Here is a 20,298-nt window from a genome sequence, read left to right on the forward strand (position 1 = left end):
ACATGATTGAAAAGGCTTTCTGGTTTGTTGATTTCAGCAACCTACGATGGGAAAAGTCCAAAAGAAAAACAGAATAAAGAAAAGAAGAAAGAGATGAGACAGGGGTTGTTCTGGGAATAAGTATCTGTTAACAGTACCGTGAATGGTAACACTAGGAAAAGAGAGGAGAGCGAGAAGAGAGGAGTAGGGTGATGGAATCAAGGTATCCTTAAATACATTTCAGATTCCAACCCACAACCAGAATTGGAAGGCTCAAAATCAACAAGCAAACACCACCATTAATTCTCCAATCTAGGACTCTGATTAACCCCCAAAATCAGATCACAGATAGACAATTAGTAGTACTTCAATGCGCCAAAACAGTTTAAGAATCCAATGGTTGGATATCATATTATTAACCCAACACCAAATTAGAAACTAGCAACCAGAATTAGAAAACAATGGTATAAATCTTCATCCGACCATCAATAACATGAAACTGTGGATGCAAACAGTACTCCACAATCAATTATCATACCCAAAAATCACACTCATCCATCAACCTGTTACCAAAGTTCAGCAACTCACAAAACCACTGACAGAGCCCAAATTACTGTCGAAGGAAGAATCTAAGGTACCCTTTAACACTTCCAAAATCCTCAGGGGCTGCAGGTATCTTCTTTAAGAGTCCAACCAAACTCATATACGATTGCAAGGGCTGATTAGCTTTCCCCAATATCAGAAAGGTTTGAGAATGGATGAAGAGATTCAAAGAAATACTTACAGATCTTGGAGTCACAGGTCAAACCGAAGTTGGAGAAGTTGGAGAAGTTGCAGGTCCACAAACACAGGTTGGAGAAGTTGCAGGTGCTCTAATCGTGCTTGGAGAAGTTGCAGGTTGAACAATCCTTTCCAACAATGGTGGCCCTTCCCTTCTTTAACACTTTTCTCTTACGGTGTGGCTCGATTAAGGGAACAACGCAGTGGTCATGGGGGTTCTCGGCCAAGATTGGGAGGAAGAAGAGTTGCAGCTCTGCGCAGGGTGTTTGATTTGGGAATTTCTTCAATTTCAAACCCTAAAAATCCCTTAACGTTTTAGTGATTTTTGAAACCCCAATGGCAAGGGCAATTCCGTTAGTTCTCTTTGAATCCCCAATGGCAAGGGCAATTCCGTCAGTTCAAGTCTACTTTTTAACAGTGTTAGTCATGAACTAATGGAATGGACCTATCTGTTACTGTTTGCAAACCTCAGGGGGGTACGCAGAATTTTCCAAAACTGGGGGGTGAAAATATCCTTTCGTCAAACCTCAGGGGTGGTATGCATAAATTTCCCTAATTTTTTTCAACATGTTGTAACCAACATATTTCAATTTCAACTATTACCCAAAAAAAACCAACATATTTCAACTAAACAATTATGATTATTTTATTATATAAGAGTCTTTTTAATTTCTTTTTAAATCTTTTTAAATTAAAACCAAGAGAGATAAGGAGACACAAAAGAGTAGGAGAAAGGGAGAGAGAGAGAGAGAGAGACATCGTGAGAGAGGGGAAGAAAGAGAGAGACTGTGAGATATATATAAGGAGAGGAATATCGGGAGAGAGAGAAAGAGTTATTTACGTGGACATTTAAAAATTAATTTAGTTTTATTGTCATATATATCTACTATAAGAGTCTTTTTAATTTCTTTTTAAGTCTTTTTTAACTTAAAACCAAGAGATAGCGTAGGAGAAAGGGAGAGAGAGGGGAAGAGAGAGAGAGAGACGGTGAGATATACATAGGGAGAGGAATATCGGGAGGGAGAGAAAGAGTTAGTGAGAGAGATAAGGAAAGAGAGGGATATCAAAAAAGTAGATAGTTGAAATACTATATACTGATAGTTCAAATAAATTAATATAAAATCTAATATTATTGGAATTGCAACATTGTTTTAAAATATTTTTTTTTAGAATTATACTTTCACAAAAGTTTAGATAGCAGTTACATGGGGAAGATAGGAAAGAGAGACTAGAACGTTGGAGAGACACAAAAGAGAGAGAGAGAGAGAGAGAGAGAGAGAGAGAGAGACGGTGAGATGTATATCTAGAGAAAAAGAGGGAGAGGAATATCGTGGGAGAAAGAGAGAGTTACCAAGAGGGATAAGAAAAAAGAGGGATATCAAAAAAGAAGATATTTGAAATACTATATACTGATAGCATTTGAATTGCAGCATTGTTTTAAAAATTTCTATATATTTTAATTCTTATTTTTTTTTTTTTTTTGAGTTATACTATGAAATCTTGTTGTGACTGGTAAAACTCAAAATGGTAATAAATAAAACGTAATATTATTGTTTTTAAAATTTTTGTATATCTTAATTTTTTTCAACAGGTTATAACCAACATATTTCAGTTTCAACTATTACCCAAAAAAAACCAACATATTTCAACTAAAGCAGTTATGATTATTTTATTATCACCTTTTTTTTTGGTAAAAGTTATTTTATTATTACTGGTATTACCATGGACTAGTTTTTATTAATTAAATTTGTTTACCGAGAAATAATAGCAGAATGTGTGATTTGATTATCAACAAAATATATATGTATTTTATTTTATTATTAAACTATATATATATATTTTTGGAAAAGATTATTAAACTATATATTACATCTGTGTTCGTAATATTTCTATTCTTTCTGAATTTATATTAAAATTCAGTTTATTTTTATTCTATAAATTTTTTTTTTAATGTTTTTGTATCTCTAATATTTTTATTTTTCTGAATTTCAATGAGTTTTGTAACGTTCTTGACATGTTTTGAAGTAAAAAGATTCTAATCAAATTGCTCCATTGTTGTAAATGTTAATATATTATTTTTAGTTTTTTAGTTTTTGTTTCTATAATATTTTTAAATTTTTATTTTCAATAAAATCAGAAATCCTGAGTGGATATAAATTAGAAGATCTTTGAAATACTATATACTGATAGTTCAAATAAATTAATATAAAACGTTATATATTTTTTCAAATAAGATATTAAAAATAAACAACAAACTGGATTCATAAAGATAGAGAGATAGTGAGATAGAGGGCAACTCACAAATCTGTTTTCGGCAATCGGAATGAGGGTCTTCTGTGAAGAAAATATCCAAATTGTTGTTGCTAATAATTTCTGAACTATTATCAAATTATTTGGTGGTAAAAAGTGAGCAACAAAAATAAGTATAATAAAAAGATTTTATGCCTAATTATTAAAGTACTCTGTAGGGGAAAAATGAGCAACAAAAATAAGTATAATTAAAATTGCACCTTTGATTGAGAATTTTGAAGATTGTTTTCGTTGGAGTGAGAGAGAGACTTGAGAGGAAATGTTGCTATTGGAGAGAAGAAGAGACTTGAAAGTATAAATAGGAGAGGAAATAGGAAGAAGAGACAGTGACTGTTTCAAGAAGAGGCGTGGAATGGCAGATACACACAACACACACTACACACACACACCCGGTGTGGGATTGGTGTCTGGTTTGTGTGATTATACTTTAATCAAAAAAAGAGGAGGCGTGACTTTTTTTAGTTGCTAATTATTCGTTGGAGAATTGGTTTAGATGGTTAGTTACTCTTTTTTTTGGTAATGGGGGAATTTACTGATAAGGGGGGGTGTGTACAAGCAGTAGCTTCCTGAGCGCATAACTCATGAAGCCACAGAGTGGACAATGGCCAATCCATCACACACACAAGTGACAGGGCCTTCCTTGCGAAGGCATCCGCTATACCGTTGGAGAATTAGTTTAGATGGTAGTTACGTGGACATTTAAAAAGTAACTTAGTTTTATTGTCATATATATCTACTATAAGAGTCTTTTTAATTTCTTTTTAAGTCTTTTTAAATTAAAACCAAGAGAGATAGGAGACACGAAAGAGTAGGAGGGAGGGAGAGAGAGACATCGTGAGAGAGGGGAAGAGAGAGAGAGAGAGAGAGAGAGAGAGAGAGAGAGAGAGAGAGAGAGAGAGAGAGAGAGAGAGAAAGAGTTATTTTCGGTTGCTAATTATTCATTGGAGAGTAAGTTTTAAATATATATATATTTTTTTTATGAGTTATACTTTCACAAAAGTTCAGATAATAGTTACATGGGGAAGATAGGAAAGAGAGACTTGAATGTTGGAGACAAACATTTGAGAAAAGATAGGAGAGGATGGAGGACGAAGGGGTGTGTTTGTTTGAAGTAGAGATATTTGGAGAGGGTATTTTTGTTATGGTAAAAAGTATACGAAAATAGAAATCAGTTTGAACTTTTAAAAATAGTAAAGATATATACATATATATTCTTCATTCATCTCTTTGATGCCTTAAAAATCAAGAATCCCATTCCAAGCCAAAAGTGAAATGTGTTCTTAGTTATTGAGGTAATCCCATATGGGCTGTGGATACTCCGATTATAAAGTAGAAGAGCCAGAAGAGGTCACCCAACTTTGAACCAATTGGTTTTAAGATGAAAGCTTAATATGGTATCAGAGCGGGTACGTTGGGCCTCCGTCAAGGATGGGCCCTGCTCCACCCACGAGGACAAAGTCCAGAAGGCCCAAACGTAAGGGGGAGTATTGAGGTAATCTCACATCACTTGTGTATGCTCCGATTACCAAGTATAAGAGCCACAAGAGGCCACCCCACTTTGAATCAATTGGTTTTAAGATGGAAGCTTAATATTAGTACAGTTTGCAACGGTGCAAGCTTCATACATTATTCCATTAAGAGAGAGAGAGAGAGAGAAAGAGAGATTATTCATACATTATCCCCTGAATTAAGTTTAAAGTTTTCAGAGAGAGACTATGCATACAGTATCCCCTGAATTAAGTTCAATGTTTTCAGGCACCTTCATTCAAAGTCTCTATTCATTCATACGTTTCAGATCAATGGGGTGATCGAGCATGGAAATTGAAGGCGGAATTCATGGCCAAGGCTAGCAACTAGCAAGCCAGACTTTCTCAATGTCGAGCATTATGTCCCCACACTCGTGTACATCCCAGCCTTCCAGTGCGTGCACAATTCCAGCTACACGCCACGTACTCATCACTCGCCTCGGCAGCCAATTCTGTTTATTAATAAGTACATGTACATACATACATACATACATACATACATATATACAAAACAGTTATAGAACTAACTAGTAATGATCTTGAAATCTTAAATTAGCAAAATAATGTCAAATTAAGTTGGAATTTAATTAATTAATTAATTACCTCACAAGAGTATACATTTTGGGGAGCCTTGGGGATGACCATGGCTGGGGTATTGTAGTAAATACAAACCTTATTGCGCACCACCTTCTTTGGTGGAAACTGTGAGCATGGAATGAAATGTGTCCCTTCCGGTGCTCTTCTTTGTTCTTTCTCACTCAACTCTCCATCTCCGACCAACCACACCTTCATTATTCTCAACTCATTCTCATTAGTATTCTCTAAATTCTCAATTTAAAGAAGATAATTAAAGAGTGGTGATCAATGATTAATGTTTTACCTTCTGGGTGTAACTGGTAGAGATGACCAAGTTAATCCACAACTCTGTAGGGATTCCTAACTTAAGCTTATCATAATTATCCTTGAACACCACACCTATCTGTTTCCACCACTCTACCATTATTAGAGAAGAGAGGCTTGTATATAAAATTGAATTGACAAAGTAAGAAAATACCTAAACGTCCCTACTCCTCACCCATTCCCCCATCAAACAAAAATAAATAAATAAATAAAGGGAAAAAGGACCTGAAAGACAATGTAGCCCCTTCATCCAGACATAGAGGGTTGTGAAATGATTGTCCCACCCCCATGAAAGAATAAAATCCCACCCTTATTGATGGGCTCCATACGAATCCAGATCATGGTCGGGAGATTGACTCTGGTGCTTAAACGTCATTGGAGAGGATTTGAGATCCTTACAGTGGCCCCATGCTGGTGGAGGGCCACACTGCCTTTTAGGGTATTTTTTTTTTTTTTTTTTATAAATAAAATAAGGAATAAAGAGCTGATTAGGGATTGTAACCCCTGCGCCCAGACACAATATGGGGTGAAAAGATCGCCCAACCTTCCCCCACCCTATGAAAGGCAGAAATTTTGCCCATGCTAATACTTCTACATGCTCACATTTTTCCCCATGCTAGCACATGGGCCACACTCCAGGACAAAGAATGTGTTCACTAAAATAAAATTGTGGAGTGTGCCTCACGTACAGTATCCTAAGGCTGCGTTTGGTAACGGTCTGAACAAAGAAAGCCCGTTCTTGACTAAGAACGTTCTTTTGCGTTCTTCATCTGGAACGTCGTTCTGAGACCGAAAATGACCGTTTGGTAACGTTCTCAAGAACACTGTTTAGAACGGAAATGGTGTTTGGTAAAATCTGTTCAGAACAGTTTTGATGTTAATTATAATATTGCCATTCTTACCTCAAAATACATGTTTGTCTACAAACATAAATTAAAAATTTCTCATAAGTTCCATATTTAACATAAATTAAAATATCTAATAAATTACTAAACTTAACATAATTTAAAATATGTCAACTTATAGTTAATTAAAGTCATTAAATTACAACTTTGACAACCCCTCTCATGATTTAATTTTCTTCTTTCTCCAAGTCTAACTTGGTAAGACCTTGAAGGATGTCTTTGAACATCTTGGCATGATTCTCCGAGGATGTAATTACCCTCTTACAATAACCTTTCAGAAATTCCGAAGAAGACGGAGCGGATACAGCTGTTGAGCCTGAGGGACAAACCACTGATACATTAGTCTGTTGGCTAGAAGATGAGTCATGCCTTTTTCTATCCATTGAAAAAATCCATATCCGCGATTATCACTCTGTAAAATCCAACATAAGTTATATAAACAAGCCATAGTTTGGTCAAACACATACAAAAGAAACTCATTCAAATCACATTCTTGCATTGTCTCTCTGATTGAATATCTAGTTTGGTCAAACAAATACAAAAGAAACTCATGTAAGTTGTGCCATCCTACAACTTATGGCCAATTCATTTGCAATGTTTATCCGCAATCCATTCATGATTCTTGCACTCTCTCTCTGATTGAGAGTAGACATTGATGTATCATAAGGCAAGTGTACAGGATTCAGTGGATCTATGACTACTTTGTCGTCAGCACTTAAACCAGCAAATATTTTGTCCACCTCTTGTTCGTCACGAATAAAATTATGCAACTCACAACAGGCGATCACAATGTAAGTTTGATCTCTGATTGAGTAATTAGTAATATGTCTTAATATTCTAAACCTATTTTTCAGAACCCCAAATGTACGCTCAATTACATTTCGAAGTGAGGAATGTTTGTAGTTGAACAACTCTTTAGCAGTCTTTGGGTTTCTCTCAGCTCCCTTGTAGTTTGGAATATTGTACCTCTCACCTCGAAATGGGGTCAAGTAACCAACTTGACTTGCATACCCAGAGTCTACAACATAATATTTTCCTACACATACAAACCATTGTAAGAAAAAACCCAACTTTACCAATAAATTAAGTACTTCATATATCAGTAGGATTAAATGGGTTTTACCTTCAGGTGGATGTGGGAACTGTAATGTTGGATCTCTCCTTGCATGTTCAAATATACGACAATCATTAGCGTTGCCCTCCTAACGCGCATAAACATACGTGAATCGCATATCAAAAGAACATATACACATCACGTTTTGTGGGGTAATGCCCTTTTGATTTCTATAGCGCTTAGCATCTTGTTGCAGCACTATGTCACTAATATGACTACCATCTATTGCTCCAATACAATCCTAAAAACAGATTCATAAAATAAACTTGCCATACTAAAATAAGAAAAATTTAAATAATTGAATTTTAATACTTGTATTGATTGTATATTACCTTAAAGAAAGGATAGTATTTTGGTTTTGATTGCATGTCTAATTGAATTTTCTCGATGTTTGGTGGTGTGACCATTTTTTTTGCCAATTTTCCAATAGCCATTAAAACACACTTGAATGTACGGCTAATGGTCTCTCCAGAATATTGACACTCCTCTTGAATATCCCGATTAGAGAAACCCCTTCCTACTATCATCATAAACATGGCTATTTGTTCATCCACCCTTAAATATTGACTGTTTTTTAACCACTTTCTAGATATCATCAGTGTACATAGATTTTGGAAGACATGTCTTTCCATGCTGAACTTCTGAAAGCAACGGTCCGCATGACCACTCAAAACCTCATGGACCATAATTGATCCTGGATGTCTACCATCGCTACAAGGTTCTCTTGTATATAGAGATTGTGCGGCACCTAAAGTTGCAGCTACCATTATCAAGTCATCCTCATCACTTGAAGAGTCATTATTGAACTGGTATATTGTTGTCATGACTGCTAAATATACACAACAAGTAATAAACTTTTAACATAATACATTAAGTAAATTGTTTCAAACATAACTAAAAAAAATACAAGATTGTATCATCATACCACCCAAATTAAACATAACACAACCTAAATTGTTTCAGACCACCACACAGAATTAAAAAAAAATACAAGATTGTATCATCATACCATCCAAATTAAACATAACACAACCTAAATTGTTTCAGACCACCACACAAAATTAAAAAAAATACAAGATTGTATCATCATACCATCCAAATTAAACATAACACAACCTAAATTGTTTCAGACCACCACACAGAATTAAATAACATCACACTATAACTCCTCCAACAGCCACATCCTCCTGTCAGGCCTACAACCAATGAATGACTCCCTCCACGGTCCGGACTCCCTAATTTGTTTTAAGGCTTTCAAATATATGTCCTTACTTATATCAGGTATCTCATCAAGGACACATGTATATGCCAAAACACTAGTATCGATAGGAGTCACTGACGTGCCATGGCCAGAAACTTCAGAAGTAGCCTCAGCACTTGCAGTTGCCTTCTCTATCTTTATCTGACATAACTTCCCAACATATTCCAAATCAGTTGTCACATTACCGCTCATACTTCGCTTCCGTTTAGCTGTTGGAGTTCTATCTTGTTTATGGACTGTAGTCTCTTCCTCAACCTCATTGACTTCAAAGTCATTTAGACCCATTGAAGTGGTATGGGTTGGTGTAGGTATTTCATCATCAACATCTAGATAATCAATCCTAGTTGTCACCCAGTCTTGCGTGTTATCCAAATGACCATCTCCACGGGCATAAGAATCTCCAAATATAATTTGGAGTTCAGACCAATGTGCCAAGCCTTGATGCCTAAATTTTTTCCATCCTGAATTTGCCTATATACAATATCAAAAAAATTATTAGATATTTACTACATAATCGACATAAGACTAAATATAATAATTTAGATCAAACCAAAGAAGATATTAGTATAGTATTTACCGCTATAGCTTTATCCCAAACACTGTCATCGTCAACAGTAACTGTCTGGGTGATTGAGTTCCATCCAAATCCCGTAGTTTGAAGCAATGACTTGAAACTTCCATAATCTATCCTCATCTTGTTGAACTTGTTCCTTATCTGTTCCCTATTGAACACCCTACCAAGAGTGGTTTCTAACCGGGTCTGAATATCATCCCACCCATTCTTGCTGAAGGTTGCCCCACTCTTGTTGCCAGCCCTTACATTATCTACCATCAACCTAACTAGTAAGGCAACCTCAGTAGTGGACCAAGAAACAGGACCAACTTTTGATTTTCCTTTTGACCTTGATGAAGTAGCCATAATATCTGAATAATAACACATACATTATGTAACAAACAATATGAAATAAAAATATGTATTACCCAAAAAAAAAAGTCATAGTCATTACCAAAGAATTGAAGAATGTTGATTAAAAAAAATGGAGAGAAATAGGAGGCTTAATCACAATGAGCAAAGCTAGGGTTAGTCCACTTGAAAGAGAACCACTCCTCAACCATAACCAAAAGACCCAAACAATTCCATACAAACATGCTGTTTTCAAGGCTACATATAGGTATTAACCAAACAGATTTGGCCCTTTTGGCCTTACTAGAATCCTAATATAACTCAAATTATAGTTACAAACTCCCATGAGCGCTAGAGATGTCTTTCATAAATAACTCTAGCTACAGATTTAAGAAAAGAGAAGTGAGATCCATAAAGCAGATGGAAGGGTATTCTGTTAATTTTGCACAAGTGGACAAAGGCAGACCCAATTGTTGGTTGGTAATAGAGAAGGAACCACAATTTTCTTCTTGATAAAGAAGGAACTTATGCTGTAGTTTGGATTTTCCATTACATGAGGATGGGACAATGATAAAGGTGATTTGAGTATGGATCTATGATTCTGCTCCTAATGCATACCCAGCCAATTAGAAGCTTAAAACAAGCATCAGAAGGGTATGTTATGATGAATACATGGATATATTGGATTGTTAGTACAGAACAAAGAGTCATCTTTTTTTCACAATTCTAAACCAAACCTCACATCTATGCTTCATAACATAAATAAATGGACTTCTGATTTGCACCTTTGGCCTTCCGATTTCAGCAATACTACAAGTGTTGCCACTACCCCCCCCCCCCCCCCAAAAAGAAGAAGCTCCTATTACTCTTGAAATCATCATCTTTCGGCCGGTCATAGACAACAGTTTTGCTCTATGTCAATTTCATGGTGGAAGATGATTCAGCTATAGTCACTGGTTGGATGAGGAAAGCCTCTAGTTAGCCTTGGTGTTTATACCCACCTTAATTGTTTCATCATTCACATTGCTTCCTAAGAGAATACGTCATACCTCATTCCAGTAGAAGCCAAAGTCAGCAAATGAGATAGCCAATGATCTAGCAAAGCAAGGAATAATCGCTAATAAGTCCAAAATTATGTAGTGGGGATAGTTAAGACTTGTGAGAGTTTCTTGTTATATAACTTCTGTCCACTTTGAATAGCCCTATGTGAGCTCACTAGTTTTAACACAAATTCAAGGCTGAAATACTCCATGGATTGGCCTACTAACAACCCCTGCTTAGTGAACAAGTGCCTAGTGCACTTGGTAGCTTGTGGTGCATAAAAGCCCATTGCTACCTCTTTATATTGTTGCTTCCTTCTCGGTATTGTTCTTTGAGACTGTTTTTTTTTTTCTTTCTACTTCTTTTTCTTCGTTTTAATCCATTCTATCTTCAGCTTCTTTTCATTTTCCCTTTCTACTTGATGGGTTTCTTTGTTTTCAATGATAGCAATGCAGTTTCTGCAATTTTGCAGGTCGTTTATTCAAATTCCTCTGTTTGTTGGGGTGTTCTCTGAAAATGGGTGTCAGCTCGTGAGTGTCCATTTTTTTGTGATCACTTCTGTTTCTGTTTTAATGCCACCTGAAAGCGGACATTTTTAACTAGGACGAGCCATCTTACCATTAGCATTGGTATGCTCTTCTTTCAGTTCCTTAATCTTCCAGCCAGTCATTTTCTTCAGGGAACTGCTCTGCAAAGTTGGTGTTTGTTTTCAAAAATTTGATATTAATTGTTTCAATTTCAGTTCCTTGATCATGATACCTTCACAAAATCCCATCCTTCCCAACAACAACCATTAAAATTTGCAGGTATGTTGCTGTGGGCAATGAACCCTTCCTCCAGACATACTATCAGTAAAGAATTATGTCATTCATGTTTAACAGTCTCAATGAGACGGATATATATACAAGAATTACAAAGGGAATCCTAAGGAATACGGTTTCCAATACAAGAGAAGACGGCATAGGACTCTATAGTGGGATTCCTATCTTCTCAATGCAATCACGTTGCCGTGGATAGGAAGTTGAGTTTCAATGGGAAACTCAACCATAACAACATATTTTATGTAAATCGGTTTCCACTAATACACGTGAGTGGGTTGCCTTGGGTAGAGGTGATTGAGTTTGAATGGGAAACTCAATCAGATTAGTGTGGAAGGATAATGTATCGTATATCAATACACCCCCTCAAGGTGGAGGGTCAGCTTGGTGGACCTTCAGCTTGTCACGAAGGAACTGAAAACGACTGGTGGAGAGACCCTTGGTAAGTGCATCAGCGATTTGATCGGTTGTGGAAATAAACTGAACAGAGAGTTGGCGATTGGCAACCCGTTCTCTGGCGAAGTGGAAATCGATCTCAATGTGCTTAGTACGGGCGTGGAAGACAGGATTGGCGGACAGGTAAGTGGCACCGATGTTGTCACACCACAGCACCGGGGGACCCTTGAGAGGGAACCCAATCTCCTTGAAGAGCGCCTCTAACCAAATTAACTCTGCAGACGCATCAGCAAGCGCTTTATACTCAGATTCAATGGAGCTACGAGCTACAGTCTTCTGCTTGCGAGAGTTCCAGGAGATCAACGTAGGACCCAAAAATATCGTATAAGCTCCCGTGGAGCGACGATTAGACCCACTGCCAGCCCAGCTCTGATACCATATCAGTAAAGAATTATTTCATTCATGTTTAACAATCTCAATGAGACGGATATATATACAAGAATTACAAAGGGAACCCTAGGGAATACGGTTTCCAATACAAGAGAAGATGGCATAGGACTCTATAGTGGGATTCCTATCTTCTCAATGCAATCACGTTGCCGTGGATAGGAAGTTGAGTTTCAATGGGAAACTCAACCATAACAACATATTTTATGTGAATCGATTTCCACTAATACACGTGAGTGGGTTGCCTTGGGTAGAGGTGATTGAGTTTGAATGGGAAACTGAATCAGATTAGTGTGGAAGGATAATGTATATCAGTACATACAATGGCACCTTCTCACAAGTCACCCTGCCTGCCTTGCAGAATGTTCAGAAAGCCTTAAATGAGGATACAAAGCCAGTAAAGTTTGAAAGCCAGTCCCTTCTGCTGGTGACTTTAGGTCAGACATACGTGAACTTACAATTGAAATAGTTCAGTACCTCAATGAGAATGATGCCCCTTTCACTGTTAATATCTACCCATTCCTTAGCCTCTATGGCAATGAATACTTCCCTGTGGACTATGCTTTCTTTGAGGGGTCAGACAATGGAAACTAGTCCATTGTGGATAGAAAATATCCATTAGCAATGACTGCATCACATGCTTCCTAGACATTTCAGGATGTTCAGGACAATTACCAATTTTGGAATTGATATAAATGATATTATGAATCAATTGTAGGAGTTATAATGATGGTTTCTTATTTAATGTTATTTCTCCAGGTCTCTGGAACATGTGGTAAAAAATACAGTAGCAGAAATAATAGCAATAAAAATGGAAAAAGAAATCCTAACAAATTAATAACAAAAATAAAAAAAATGCAAGTCAAAAGATGAGTGGCAAAACTATTCAACCAACTGTCCCAACTTATGATTCAATTTGCAAAACTATTCCCCATGTCAAGCTATAGTGCAAGCAATTCTTGCACCTTGAATTTACTGATCAAAGACAGAAGAGAGTAAACCAGAAAACTCCAACTTCACAAAATTTACCATGGAATCATCTAGAGGCATACCAACTTGTAAAATCAAAACCATTTTTATTTGTCATCCATATTGTAATGCATCAAAATGGGAAGCAAAGGGGAAGCAAAGGGGTGCTGATCCGTTACAGCAGGAAAAAAAATTAAAAAGAAAAAAAAAGTAGACTACACTAGATCTGAGATATAAAATTACCTGAGACAAAATGGGAAGCAAAGGGGTGCTGATCCATCTGTTGTTTTCGGTTGTAGGGTGCAGATCCACTTCCTGAGACAAAATCGAAAAAATTTTGGATCAGTCTTCCATAATCTCCACACAGAGACGGTGAGAGGGAGAGTATGAGAGGGAGAGAGAGAGAGAGACAGAGAGCTGAAATGAATCAAAACAACGACACAGAGAGAGTATATGAGAAGGAGAGAGTGAGACAGAGAACGGGGAAGAGCGAGAGAGAAGTGCAGAGAGTGCAAGAGATAGAGAGGGAGAGAGGGAAACAATGTTACCAGCATGCGAGAGATAGAGAGGGAGAGAGAGCAAGTGAGAGTGTGCAGAGTGAGCCCTTCGTCGTCTCCCAAATTCGTGGTAGCAGAGCGAGAGAGATGAGAGAGTCGTGTTTTTTCTCCAAAAAATCAAAGGTTTTGCCTTCTATCCGTCGCTCACGTCGTTCTTTGTTCTTTGCAGACTGTCTCAGAGACGGTCTGTAAAGAACGTTCTTTTGGTGCTCAAGACCTCCGGTTCGTTCTAAAAGAACGAAAAAACGAACCGCAAAGCCAAACACTTTTTCATGTTTTTTTGTTCTTTTTGAACAAAAGAACTGTTCAGAACACTGTTCTGAACGTTACCAAACACACTCAAAGACTATGCATATCAATGGTCTGATTCCCCGCCAAAAATAAAAAGAATTGGTTAAAATGAGTCAAAATGTCTTAAACTCATCCACTTGAAATCGAGCCCTCTCTCTCTCATGGATAAATTTGTAGAGAGTTTGAATGAGACAAAAAAGGAATTAGTACCTGGATTCCTCTTTGACATAAATTCTTGGCAATAGCACAAACAACCTTAGAGATGTTTCCTCTCAGAAGCACTTGTTTTGTTCCTTTGGGAATGCAATGAAGCACCACGGCAACAGCTAAGCTGCTTCCATCTACGATTCTGATCTTAAGATTTGGGTGCTTTTGAAGATAAACGTCACCATTTCCATTAAATTGCTCTCCCTGTTGATCACAATGTATTTGTTTGATATTACAGTGAAATATAAGCATATCAGTTCCATCATGCAAGAAGAAAAATTAAAAGTGTAAATGATGAAGTGCAAGTGGCAATGTAGTCATGACACCAATATTCCATAGTAATCCTCCTCATGGTTTGAGGTATTGATATCAAGCAAGGCCGATACCGATATCTTGCTCGATATCGATACCTGATCGATCTTGGATTGAGTATTGATATCGAAATAAAGGTAAAATCATCAAAAAAGAATTGATTTTTAATGAAAATTAGGGATAAATTGATCGATCTAGGCCGATACCAGCCTATCTGAATGGGTATCCAGTCATTGTGTGGTAAGTCCTCCTTCCCACAATGACTATTCCCTTTGAGATGTCCAAAGTTCAAGTAGTCTTTCGAAGATTTAAAAACCTTTTTCATTACTTACCTAAGCGTTCTTCAAGTTGGATTCCAAATGAATATGGTATCAATGCAAGGAGGCAAGACAGTTGATTTTCTTATAATTTTTTTTTATTATTTGTTAAAGATCCGTAAAAAAAAAATATTAAAAATAAGAGCAAGATATCACTGTCTCGTTGTGTGGTTCCTGCACCAGCATGGAGTCAATGAGATTGCACAAAAGAGCATCAATATGGATGAGATTTTTTATTTTACGGGCAGAGCCGTAATTTCATGTGCTCCTATATCTGAGCGTAGCAAACATGTGACCAGAGAACGTCCCTTTAAGGCTCCGTTTGTTTTGGCGTAAAATTTTACCTGAAAAATTTTACTTCGAAAAATATTCTAATGTTTATTTTTCAAGGGAAAGTGGAAACAACCTTTGGAAAACTTTTCCAACATTAAAATTTTTACATGAAGTAAACTGAGACAAACAGAGCCTTTAATTGAAGTACAAAAATTAATGTTTTCTCGGTATCTTTATCTGTTCTTTAATTCCAATGGAGTACAATAGTATGGTTGACTCCCTAGCAAGAAAGGCCCTATCGATAACGTGTACCATAGAATGACTCAGTTTCGATTCATGGCTTCTTGAGTTATGTAATTCACAGCCATGAGCTTTTACGTTTCTTCAATAAATGATTTCCTTTTACCAACAAAATAATAACTCCTAACTCCTACCTCCTCTTTCTTTCAGGTTGAAAATTCTCCTTCGATCCAATATATGTTTATTTTGAAGAATGTTTTAATCTTTCAAAAATATTTAGGTAATGTATACTTTACATAAATCCCCCTAATGTATGAAGTACAAACTTGCCTGATTTAGAAGACCTAAACTCAACACTTTAACACCTTCATTCTCGGCCTCAAAAATAGCTCTTTCAATCAAATTGTTGATCGTATCCTTTTGGCTCGATGAAGAGTACTGCAAGGCAAAGCCCAACCTGTCATTGGAAAAACAAAAGTAGCTATCATATAGGGATAATTAAGAAGAAGGAGATCGAAAGCTACACATTCTTACATGGAAACTAAATCTTGGGATTGCCCATGTTTGCAGCTTGAGTTTATGAAATATGTTCCTCTCCACTGTAATGGTAGAACCAATTATGGATGTGAACAACATGAACCCATATGGAATCGGCCATAACATCGATAAGTACCATCTGGAGCTGTAAGGCTCAGATGCGAGCGAGGCGATGGCCGGTGGTAGATGATAGAAGGACTGAAGTGTTGTTGGGTGAATCAGGTGTACCACATCTGGTGTCTCTTTCCTTCCCTTGAGTGAATCTTCATACAATTTGTCTGTTGACTTGTCCATGGTTCCATATATGTAATCATAGAGAGGCATGAAGAGGGAGTAGTTGGTGCGAAATTGCGTATGATGAAGAGAATGAAACCTGTTTATATTTGGTACATTTTATGTATGAAGCATTAGAAACCATGTCTATACACTTTTTGTTGGATTTTGCTAATTATCAAAGTCTAAATTAAGGACATAACTATTACTCAAAGTAATGACACATCTTTGGAATTGGACCGCGAAGCCGACATGAATAAACGGTTGGTGGACCATCTTTTAAAACATTGGGTATAAATGCAAGGGTAAATGATCGATCATCTACATACTGTCCGTGTACGGATTCTTTTGTAACTTTCTCCCTAAATACAATTCAGTCGACAAGAAGTTTGTAAAGATGGATCCTAATACATGAATTTATATTGAATAGATGATTAGTAAATAAATGAAGTGTATGAGTACTAATGGAATGGGCCATAATACTATGAGATCCTCATTAATGGAACTGTCATCAAAATTAAGGGGGGTTCGGGGACAGAGACGTGAGTCATTGTTGAGATTTTGATGCAGTAATTGCCCTATCCATTGGTATGTAGATCGACCTAGACTTGCTTTGGCGGTTTGGCATGGCTTGTTAAAAGCAAGCCTAAGGCTGTGGTCAATGGATCCAATCCTCTTACCCATATTGGTGCTTGGCATGCATCCTTTAACCCAAGTATCCCACCCAACATCCACCACCGCTATGGGTCCTGATAGGTTGAGTAAAAAAATAAAATTTTTAGCTGATTTCCTCCATTCTTGTCAAGTCTCAGAGACATTATCCGCTTTTATAAGGGATGATGCCAATGAGAAGAAATTCTTTAGGATGTAAATCCCCCTATTTTTTATCTTCAAATATAATCTCTCTTTTACTCCAGGAAAGAAACCCATTGATTTCAAAAGGTGATGACATCATATTTTAATACTAAAGGGATTTATTCTTGGATAAAACACACCTAATTGTGAAATTTGGATTAATTAAAAAATCCATACCAAAAAAAAAAAAAAAAAAGATTACTTCAAAAACCTAACAGATCAAGTTGACTAGGAGCATTTTTGGTCATTTTCTTAAAACCTTTCAATTTGAGGAGATAGACGCAGTGTTTTTTCAATATCTATTTCATTGGCAAAAAATCCTTTGCAGTGCGGCCTTGCAAGCTCAACACGTGAATGATGCGACATCCAACAGTGCCAAGCTTAATTGCACTTTTTTTTTTTCTTCTCGAGAGCTTGGCACCATTGGATGATGCTTCATCCACGTGTTGAGCTTGCAAGGCCGCACCACAATGCACCACCAGATCGGTGCACTGCAGAGGATTTTAATCCCTATTTCATCATCACCAAGATAGTCTCTAGAGCTACAAAATGGGGATGTGTCTACACAAGGCTAGTTGACGTGAAATTTTGGGAGTCTTGAGGTTGACACCATGCTCATTAATTATACATGCAATCACGCTCCAATAGAAGTATAATATGTGGCCACCATGTTTTGTATACAGACCAGTCTTTGGGTTGCACACATGGGAGGGTGGGAAAATATATGGGAGAATATTTTCTGCGTGGACGCAGGGGCCACACCCTCGCACAACAGGGGCCAGAATGGCAGTCATGCCCCCATGTATGGCGGAAATTTCACCTCCTTTTGTGCCACCGCGTGCGCTATCATTGGCAGGCGCACGCGGCATGGCCTCTACATCCCACCCAGAAAACAGCACCCCAAAATATATTTATGCTACTGTTCGAGTGTAGGCCACAAGCTAATTTACTACTAGCTTTTGCCTGGTCTTATTAAGGGAGCCCCAAACTAAAATTCAGTTTTAGTGAATAATGAGCTCAAAAAGCTAGGTTTACTACGAACCCCCAACAAAAATTGTTGGGAGATTAGTCTCATGTCGGTTATTAGTTGTTATGACATATAAGGATTCAAAATTGTTGTTCCTTTTTGTACCACGGTTCCATGTTCTTGACCATGGACTGATTTTGACTGATTTTGAATCCATATATGTCATAACACTAGCAAACCCTATAGCCCCCTTTTATTCCTGGGAGTCCCTCCACCTAACAGTTTGAACTTTTTGGATGGAAACTTATATGGTATCAGAGTGTGTTTTTACCATATCCATGTGTGCACAGTCGATGCTACCACATGTTCGGGAGAGTGTTGGGAGATTAGTCCCACATCGGGTACTAACAAGCCCACCGTATCCACGTGTCTACAGTATAGACCCCCAGATTAGTCCCACATCAGCTACTAACAAGCATAGAGCCCCCTTATAAACCTGGGAGTCCCTCCACCTAACAGTAAATAAATAAAGGGAAAGAGAACGCCACCCAATCGTGCCCAACACGCCGTCCCTATGTCCTAACACTAGGATGCACGAAATTAACACCACAACCCCTGGAACCCTAGAAAGTAGGTAAAATGGATTTAAGCTGACAATATACGAGATAAAAAAAAACTATAGAACTTAGGGAAGGAGCTTTGAAAACTTACGATGGAGTATACATAAGGTACTTGAGAAAAGGAAAGATGTTGAACACCCACTTTGGAACCAGCTCAAAGTTGCAATGACCCATGTAGTTCATAAAATCTATGTAAGTTACATACCCTACCATCACTCCCACAGAGGCAGTTCCAGTGAATAAAATACTCAACATCGGGATTACAAACAGTAGAAAATAAACCAGTTCCTCTGCAAATGGATGAATAACAGCTGCCACCAAAATTAGCATCAAAGATTATCAGTATAAATGCATGAAGTAGCAGTGAAATATACTTACAAATTATAAGAGATCGAGAATTAAGAAACAGTGGCTGTGGGTTAATTAATTACCTGTGATGGGCTCAGTAACAATAGATGAATGATGGTGTGAATGGTAACGAGAATAAAGGAAATGATGGTGCAAAGCTCTGTAAAACCAATAATACAGGAATTCCACTGGACCCATGTGGAGAAGAATGGTAAGAACAAGACCATTCCACTTCCACAATGGCATTCTAGCACTTCCGGGAAGATACATAACTACAACGTAGGTTAGAATGCCACTCAGAATGACTTGGTCATCCCTTCAATTTATTTCCCATCAAATCAACCAAATGAGGGAGACAAGAGGAAAGCTAGACAAAAATAACAAATGAAAGAAAATGACAACTCATCACCCACCAGTTTCTTTCTCTATCCACATGTTCGAATTCAATGCCTTTGTCTACTATCCTGTGTTTGGATTTGGAAGTTTGGTAACGAGCTAAGCTTATCCATAGTTAGCTGTGAAGCAATCTCCACAGCCAGATTGGTAAGATGAACAAGACTGTTATGTCCCTCTCTCTCTCTCTCTTCTTTGGTCATAAATGAACATACACTATGTACCAGCCCGGGCACCAAAACCACATACTTCATTTCAAACACAACAAACCCTCATTAGAACAACAAGAAGAAGATGATGAAATGTGGTGGAATGTTACATGGTAATGAAAAGGGTCAGGTAGTAGTAGTACCTTCATGTTTCCAAGCTTTTGCCATGGCCAGTCAGTCAAGAGACCTGGTTTGGATGCCATTTCTTCAGTTCTACCTTAACCTCTCAAAAAAGATACGTGCTGGTATCTCTGCTCCTAGGACTATTTATAACATAGAAATGACTTAGCTGAGTCCCGAATTCCACTTGTTTTTTTGTTAAAAAGCTCATGTATATTAAAAAGAAAAAGACACAAACTGTCAAGGTAGATTGTAGACATAATTAATATGATGTGCTACGTGATAAGGATACATTCCTAACATTACCGCTCAGAGCAACGTGTATCTAACCACCTGTGTATTCTAAAATTTGTGTTTCTGTTATCACAATTTTACCACTTGTGTATTTCAAGGAATATCTTAATAATAAAGATCAAGATTTACATTACA

At 37.2% G+C, this 20,298-nt stretch overlaps 1 protein-coding gene across 1 annotated transcript; it reads right to left on the reverse strand.

Moving 5' to 3' along the window:
• Window positions 1–4,915: 4,915 nt before the first annotated feature.
• On the reverse strand, window positions 4,916–19,582 carry LOC122654307 (very-long-chain aldehyde decarbonylase GL1-5-like). The gene is made up of 9 exons (XM_043848343.1): window positions 19,557–19,582; window positions 19,231–19,463; window positions 18,891–19,110; window positions 16,082–16,457; window positions 15,878–15,985; window positions 14,409–14,609; window positions 5,476–5,574; window positions 5,199–5,381; window positions 4,916–5,047 (listed from the first exon to the last, which is right to left on the reverse strand). Exons 1-9 carry the CDS (start codon window positions 19,580–19,582, stop codon window positions 4,916–4,918), a joined length of 1,578 nt encoding a protein of 525 aa, XP_043704278.1.
• Between the last annotated feature and the right edge of the window lie 716 nt (window positions 19,583–20,298).

This window comes from Telopea speciosissima, chromosome 1 (assembly GCF_018873765.1).
Source record: "Telopea speciosissima isolate NSW1024214 ecotype Mountain lineage chromosome 1, Tspe_v1, whole genome shotgun sequence".
NCBI lineage: Eukaryota > Viridiplantae > Streptophyta > Magnoliopsida > Proteales > Proteaceae > Telopea > Telopea speciosissima.